General features: G+C 39.3%; 1 protein-coding gene across 1 annotated transcript in view; it reads left to right on the top strand.

The window, feature by feature from the left end:
- Nucleotides 1–7,633, top strand: part of plod3 (procollagen-lysine, 2-oxoglutarate 5-dioxygenase 3) — a 12,652-nt gene extending 5,019 nt beyond the window's left edge. The window contains exons 9-19 of the mRNA XM_039652611.2: nucleotides 1–7; nucleotides 322–443; nucleotides 536–640; nucleotides 2,023–2,148; nucleotides 3,148–3,289; nucleotides 4,434–4,547; nucleotides 4,868–4,939; nucleotides 5,022–5,126; nucleotides 5,198–5,344; nucleotides 5,974–6,099; nucleotides 7,183–7,633. The exon at nucleotides 1–7 is cut by the window's left edge and continues 125 nt beyond it. Coding sequence (XP_039508545.2) covers nucleotides 1–7; nucleotides 322–443; nucleotides 536–640; nucleotides 2,023–2,148; nucleotides 3,148–3,289; nucleotides 4,434–4,547; nucleotides 4,868–4,939; nucleotides 5,022–5,126; nucleotides 5,198–5,344; nucleotides 5,974–6,099; nucleotides 7,183–7,338 — 1,222 coding nt within the window. The 3' untranslated portion in view covers nucleotides 7,339–7,633. The remainder of the gene's footprint in view (nucleotides 8–321; nucleotides 444–535; nucleotides 641–2,022; nucleotides 2,149–3,147; nucleotides 3,290–4,433; nucleotides 4,548–4,867; nucleotides 4,940–5,021; nucleotides 5,127–5,197; nucleotides 5,345–5,973; nucleotides 6,100–7,182) is intronic.
- Nucleotides 7,634–8,437: the final 804 nt, after the last annotated feature.

Genomic DNA, 8,437 nt, shown 5'->3' with positions numbered 1-8,437 from the left:
CAACAACGTACGTGCGTCTCTTCACAGCAGTGTGTGTCAGGATCACCGAGACATGACGATAGTTTGAGATTATGTGGAAGGATCTTTTATGGCAACACTTCACCATCACCATGCCATTAACTAACACTCAACACGAGGCATGTGACCTTCATCAGGTTCGCCTGTACCTGTGACGTCTGATTGGCCGGAGGCTGCTAAATCTCCCAGATGTGTTTCTGTACTCTGTGCTCAGCATGTGTCTGTGATGGGGTTTAGGGTTAGGCCATCATTAGCCAGTGGGAGTCCATGTCCTTAGTGAAACAGTCGTGTGTGTTTCTGCAGGTTGTGTATCATGAACAGCACGTCGAGCGGTTCTGGACGCGTCATCGCTCTCTGTTCCCTGCGGCGAGAATCATCGGACCTGAGGAGAACCTTAGACAGGACCAGGCCAGAACCATGGCAGTGTAAACACACACATTCACGCACACACACGTTCAACCAGTCCTGATTAGCGGATGTTTCCCATGATTCCACTGGCTGTGTGTGTGTGTTTCAGGGAGGCGTGTAGGAAGGACGCATCGTGTGATTATTTCTTCAGCATCGACTCTGATGTTGCTCTGACCAATCCCGACATTTTACGGATTCTCATCGAAGAGAACAAGTGAGTGAACGAACACGAGCACACACACACACACACACACACACACACACACACGCTTAAACCACTGAAATAAAAGATCCTTTTAAACTGAAGAAATAACACAAATATCCACTGTGAGACACTGATGTGTCCCTGAGCAAGACACTTGACCCCTAGTTGCTCCAGAGGCGTGTGACCTCTGACATATATAGCAACTGTAAGTCGCTTTGGATAAAAGCGTCAGCTAAATGAAGAAATGTACATGTGGTCTTTGGTCAAAAATGACCGACCCATAGGAAATGAATGGGAAATTTACAAAAACACAAAAATTCTCTCCAAATCGGCCACGATGCAGGAAAAAAAAGTGCTCAGCAATCATCAAAACATCAAGAGTGAAAAATATAACATAATTAATAAATATAATAATTAATAAAATGGTATAACCTTGGCAAAAAGTATTATAAAAACATACATTCAATCCACATCTTAAAAGTAAGTAATTTGGTCTAGAATTCACAAGCATCTCCATTTAGAGCTATACAGGCATCTAGTGGTAAACACATGCAATTACAGGATTTATTTAATTTTTATTTATTTTTATTTTTCCTGAAAGCCTAGTCTCTATTTTAATCGAAAATACTGCATAGAAAAAAAATTAAAAAACAAAATTCTTTATTTTCAAAGGCAGAAAATGGACTATAAATATTAAGTTTAATCAAATTGTCTCAAAATACTAAGTTACGAAAATAAATTGCAGTGGTTTTTACAGGGATGGTGGAAGTTTCATTTTTAGGTGTCCGCTCAGGCTGGGAAGGCCAATGAGGTGACTCATCAGAGGGTTAACTGTTCTCAGTTAACGATAATATCCTGATCAGGAGTGTCTTGCTTCCTCATTACACATTACTGGATGTTATAATATATGAATATGTTAAATAAACAATACAATAAAAAAAATTAAGGATTAAAATTATTACAAAAATGTAACTAAAACCGGCACATGTGATTTTGTGATATTTATGATATTACTATTTATACAATCAAATCATGATTGAAATGTAAACTGCACAATTATTACGGTAATAACAAACCACCATAATTAGATGATTAATAATTAATAATCGTGACAAAACCGAATTTAATAAACCTTCTAAAACAGAGTCCTTATCCTTCAGTTTAGTGCCACGGCAACACTTCTCATTTTAAACAAATTAAAAATAATAATTTCAGTGAACGGAGGTGCTTTATAGTTTAAGTTAGTGATGATAACCCAGATCCAGGCGTGCTTCGTGGTTGGGGTCACATTACTACACTAACTCGTCTTAATATATGTGCATTTCTGAACTCCACTGATAACAGATCACTCCACATGGGCTTTCTGTTTGCTAACGGTGTGGTGTCCGCAGGGGTGTGATCGCGCCCATGCTGTCGCGGCACGGCAAGCTGTGGTCAAACTTCTGGGGCGCTCTGAGTCCCGAGGGCTTCTACTCGCGCTCCGAGGACTACATCGACATCGTGCAGAGCAAGAGAGTGTGAGTGTCTTCCGTGTGTGTGTGTGTGTGTGTGAGCGAGTGTATTGTTGTCGCAAATGTCCACTTGTCTTAGATTCTAACACTGAGGTCTAAAATAAAGAGTAAATCAGGCCAAAAAATTTTGCAAAGTTCATCAATTAAGAAACAAATTCAGTTCAGTTCAGTTTGACTCTATTCAGTTGAATAACATTGTCAATGTTGCAAAGTTCATCAATTAAAGGGTTAGTTCACCCTAAAAATGAAAATTCTGTCAGTATTTACTCACCCTCATGTTGTTCAACCCCGTAAGACTGAGTTAATATAAGTTGAAATAAAGTCGTTATTTTTGTTGTTGTTTTGCGCACAAAAAGTGTTCTCGTCGTTTGATAAAGTTAAGATTGACCCCTGTAGTCACTTGGACTATTTTAACGATGTCTTTAATGACTTTTCGAGTCATTCCCTCAAGAAGCCTATGGAGCGATCTTAATATCTTAAATATCTTAATTTGTGTTGCGAAGATGAACGAAGGTCTTACGGGGTTGAACAACATGAGGGTGAGTAAATACTGACAGAATGTTCATTTTTGGGTGAACTAACCCTTTAAGAAACAAATTCAATTCACTTAAATCAGTGTTTCCCAACCCTGTTCCTGGCGGCACACCAACACTTCGCGTATTCTTGTCTCCCTAATCAAACACACCTGATTCAACTCATCAGCTCATAATCAGATGGGTTAATGAGCTGATGAGTTGAATCGGGTGTGTTTGATAAGGGAGACAAAGAAAACACGCAGTGTTGGTGTGCCGCCAGGAACAGGGTTGGGAAACACTGATTTAAATATTGATTCAATTCAGTTCAATCACAGTCATTGCTGTAAAATCAATTTAGAGAAAAATTAGATTCCGTTGATTTGATTGAGTTCAACAACAGTGAAAGTTGCCGATTTCATCAGTTATGACAGCGATTGAGCTCTACAGTGTTAAGCTCGGCTGTTGTTGACGCTCGTCTGCTGTGTTCCAGCGGCCTGTGGAACGTGCCCTACATCACGCAGGTGTATCTGATCCGCGGAGAGACCCTGCGCTCGCGTCTGGCTGCCGTCTCTCTGTACCAGCAGGAGGGCATGGACCCCGACATGATCTTCTGCAAGACCGTCCGCGAGCAGGTGATCCGGGTTTACTACAGAGAAATATAGATTTCACGTAAAAATTGAAAATGCTATTTTTGCACATTTTTCATAACAATAAGTAAAACTTTTGTACCTTTTTTTTTTTTTTAAGTTCACTTTTTAAAACTTTTCCCCAAAGTTAAGGCGGGACACTACAGGTGAATAGGGTAATATGTTGACTAGCAGATATCACCATGAAACCTCCCCAGCTGATTACCTACATGTTTTCTGTAATTTAATGTTTAAATATGCAAATTTGGCATGATCTAATTAAATATGTGCTAATTTGCATACATTCAAAAAAAATTAAATCTGAATATTGATAAAGCCAGTTTCAAAATTGTTTTTCCATTGTGTTCACATATTAGATGGGAGGGATTTATGGATCTCTACTTTTGGTATCCTGTAAATCAGAATATTCTGTCAAAAGCCTTAAAAAACGATTTTTGCCATGTTTTTTGAATAAAATGTTATATAAATCAGGCGAAGAATAATATATTTACAAATCCTTCAGTAAATGTGTTCGTAATATAACTGGGTGCACGACTGGGACGTTTGGTGTGTATAGCTGCGACTGAAGTGGAGTTTTGAGAAAACCAGCTTTAAGGATTTAGCATCAGTTAATGAGATTGTGTATTTGGGCTTTTTTACTTTCATGATTGGTTGCTGATAGACAGGAAATGACCATATTTGGATCTGACAGCGTTGTACAGGAGAGAGAGGGTGTGTGTGTTGACCGACAGCGATCGCGGAGGATTCAGATCGCCAACTTTTGATGAATTTATGATAAATCTCCACACACACACACACACACACACACTGTGTCGTAAGATAAAGACCTAAATGTGCATTTCTGACTTTCTTTCACCACAAGTCTGAAAGAAGACATGTTATCGAGGACAAGTATCCCAAAATCTCAAATTTGACCAGTGAAAAAAAATGTCTCGCCTTAAATAATAAAATATTATCCGACTAAAATATAGTACATTAATGTCATTGAAATAAATAAATAATTTCCGGAAGACACAGGAGACTTTTACTTGTGTTTTGAAAACAACGGTGTGAAAATACATGATTTTGAAGGTTATATCGATGAAGATCCACATTGTGTGTGTGTGTGTGTGTGTGTTTGCTCCTGCAGGGCGTGTTCATGTTCGTGTCCAACAGGGATGAGTTCGGCCGCCTGGTGTCCTCCACTAATTACAACATCAGCCGCCTTCATCCAGACATGTGGCAGATATTCGACAACCCAGTGGTGAGCGACTCCTCAAACACTCGTAGGGTTGGGGATCAGATACTTATTATATAATTAACTTCGATTCCTTTCAATATGAGTGTAAATCACTGGAGCGCGAGACTGTGTGTGTTCTGTCCTCGTGTGTATCAGTGTGTTGCTCTTAAAGTGACAGCGCTCATATTCCTGCCGCCTCTATAGTCTCACTAAACACAACACAAGACACGTTCTGCAATAAGAGGAGCGTTTGTTATTGGGAATCGAGGAGCACAGACAATACCCAACCCTACACACACATCAGTAGACAAACTAACCCTGTGTGTGTGTGTGTGTGATCTCAGGACTGGAGAGAGAAATACATCCATGAGAATTACTCCAGGATTTTCGAGGACGATGAGGACGTTGTGGAGCAGGTGAACCTGAATCTCCAGGAGTCTGTTGTGGTTTTGTGTCTTTTCCAACGCTGAGTGATGAGTGTGTGTGTGTGTGCTTCAGCCCTGTCCAGACGTGTACTGGTTCCCAGCGTTCTCTGAGAGAATGTGTGACGAGCTCGTGGAGACCATGGAGGATTTCGGCGGATGGTCTGGAGGAAGACACACGGTCAGTGACGTGTGTGTGTGTGTGTGTGTGTGTGTGAGCCAGCAGCTCATGTGTGTGTGTTTCTCTCTCAGGACGAGCGGTTAGCTGGAGGTTACGAGAACGTTCCCACAGTTGATATTCACATGAATCAGATCCAGTATGAGAAAGAGTGGCTGAAGTTCCTCAAAGACTACATCGTTCCTGTGACGGAAAAACTCTACCCAGGGTACTATCCGAAGGTGAGACACACACACACACACACATGTCCATTAACACCTGGCCTGAGCCATTCATTGGCTGCTCATATTCATATTTTTACATTGTAAGTTATTTTTGGTTGCACTTTATAATGCAAGTATACGTTGAACTATTGCGAAAATATTAATGTATAGTAAAATATTAATGTTCTTACTAAAGCGGTAGGGTGTGTTTAGGGTTACTTGCATGTAATTATGCAGATTTATTGTTTTTACTGTAGTACATGTGTGTAACAAAGACAATATAAAATAAAGTTTTACCTTATTTTTTAATAGGCTTTTTATTTATTAATTTACATTACATCAGTTTGATTCATTTTGGAGTTTGATTCACTGTTTCAATTAATGAACTGAAATGAATCAAATCAAATATTGAATTGAACAATGTAATATATATATAGGTAATACATCTGTAGTTAATTAAGGCAGTGTAAATATAAAGGAATATATTTGATTGGAAACATGATTATTTAAATATTTTAAATTACTTATATTTTCTGACTGCCGCATCCTCTGATTCGCGGAAAAACAATATTTGGATATTTTTAAGCAGATTTGTCCTCCATGCTCACACACACACACACACACACACACACACTCCTGTGTTTCAGGCTCAGGCTGTGATGAACTTCGTGGTTCGGTATCGCCCTGACGAGCAGCCGTCGCTCCGTCCGCATCACGATTCCTCCACGTTCACCATTAACATCGCACTCAACAGTAAAGGCGTGGATTATGAGGTAAACAGGACTTCTGCTGTGACCCATAAACCCTCACACCGTGTCCTAACCAGATGCTGCTCACACCAAGGTTTTGGTGTTTTGAACTATCCACTATGTTTAACAAAATTTCATCATAACTATGTGCTTTTATACATTTAATTTGCATTTGTTTGCTTCTTTGTTCAATCAAACAATTATTTCATCATTATTATTATTATTATTAAGAGGTTTGCGCATGTAAACAGCAAACATTAAACGTTGCTGAACTCAAATGTCTTTAACTTTCAGTTAACTCTGCTAAATATTAAATATTAACTTTGCTGATATTAAAAATAAAAACTATTATAACCTTAGTCCACACCAGACTCAATATGATGAGACGCAACCAAATCAATCTGAAATCACAGCCAATCAGAAGAGCATGTGGGCGGAGTCTCTCAGGTCCATTTAATACGGTTATAAAAGCACAGATGAATGCCGGAGTTTATCGTTGTCGTGCTTTATATGCATAAAAGAAATGTCAAGAACTTGATATCAAACTCTGTGATTTTGAAAATTTAATAAAAATAAAACAAGATGAGAAATTAAATATTCCCAGCACTTTCTATGATGTAGTATGCTTGCTACATCATAGAAAGTAATAAGAAATGACTCTTTACATTAAGGTAGTTGCCTAGTGAGAACAGGGTGTTGGGGGAATCACTTTTTTTCTCTTTTTCATCAAACCGCAGTTTTTGCAAGTTCCCGCAATTTTTGCAAGTTCCCGCAATTTCATCGCATAAAATTGCATAAATATCCCGCATATTCCATCGCATTTTTAAAGAAAACGGGCCGCGTAATCAAGGATTTTTGCCCGCAACAATCACAAAAAAACTCCGCGTTTTTCTGGAAGGACTGTTATATGCTGTTGTTCCAGAGAAACAAACCCATTTCTAAAACCGAATCGGCTCGTGTCGCTGTCACGGCTGGGCGGGATAAACTCTGATCAACATGGAGAACATGGCTTTATCGCGCGTCATGTCTGGTTAGGACACGGTGCCAAACAAACCACCTTTACATTTTCATTCAGACATGAGTTGGCTGTGTGTGTTTGTGTGTCAGGGTGGAGGCTGCCGGTTCCTGCGCTACGACTGTAAGGTGGAGTCTCCCAGGAAGGGCTGGTCGTTCATGCACCCGGGCCGCCTGACGCACTACCACGAGGGCCTGCCCACCACACAGGGCACTCGATACATCATGGTGTCCTTCGTGGACCCCTGAACATCATGGGAACTCTGTGTGTGTGTGTGTGTGTGTGTGTGTGTGTGAATCAAAAATCGGATGTTACGTTACAATCGTTCTCTGGCACACGTGAGGTCAGAGTCACTCCTGTTTTAAGTGAACTTTTAAAGAGTATTTTTACTTGATTTTTAAAGAATATTCAAGGCAGAGATTTTTTTTTTTAAAGAGCAATACTTTCTGAAATAGCTTTTGTACTCAAGCTTTGTACAGACCGCTTTAAATTATTTGTTGCCTTTTGAAAATAAATATCGGAAACAAAACTGGGTTGATCTCATCCGAAAAGTGAGTTTTTTTTTAATGTTCAATTGTATGTTGATGAATTTATTTAGTTTGTATTACGTCCCACTTTTCCTTTTACAGGGCAAAATAACACACAAAACAGAAACTATGTTTATTTAAACGATACCATAACCTAACAAAGTGTCCGTATCTCCCTGTCTGTTTCAAACCAGGAGAAACTCTACTTTACAAAATATGGACCGAATTTCTCACATATAATCATATATTTACAGATTACCTTTTAATACCGACACAATAATTATAGAAAGGAAAAATAAAAACTTCTATAGGATAGTGACATTTCTCTATAACTTTTAATATCACCACAATACTAAAAACACTATCGTCAATAACAAAAGACGTCCACGAAACACAGTTTAATATCATACACGTCCAGGACGAAACACTCCAGCATTGGTAAAAAGATCCAGAAATAAATACAGCTGCGAGCGGCAAACATTGGGGTTCAAAGGTTAATGCGTAGAAGGGGATTTTTTTTTCATTTAGCCAGCATGTAGACACTTTTTGCAGCCAATACGTGCGATTTACCATAGGACATAGATGGTTTCTAAAGCTTTTTAACAGTGGCAGCTATGGTTTAATCTCCATAAAAGTTGGCATGCTTGTAAACAGAACGTTTTGCGCCTCCGGCTATATCAGTACGTTGGTAGGGGGCGGTAATACTCCTAAGCGGTGAGCAGCCGGTAACAAAAAGTAGTCGAAGAAGAACGGTCTCGTCTCAGTTCTCGCGCATGCGCCCATAAGGAAGTAATGAAAAGTCGAATAAAGTCGTTATTTA

This window comes from Pimephales promelas, chromosome 20 (assembly GCF_988280905.1).
Source record: "Pimephales promelas chromosome 20, fPimPro1.hap1.1, whole genome shotgun sequence".
NCBI lineage: Eukaryota > Metazoa > Chordata > Actinopteri > Cypriniformes > Leuciscidae > Pimephales > Pimephales promelas.
The sequence above is the reverse complement of the archived record's forward strand: the minus strand, read 5'-3'. Positions and strand labels throughout refer to the sequence as shown.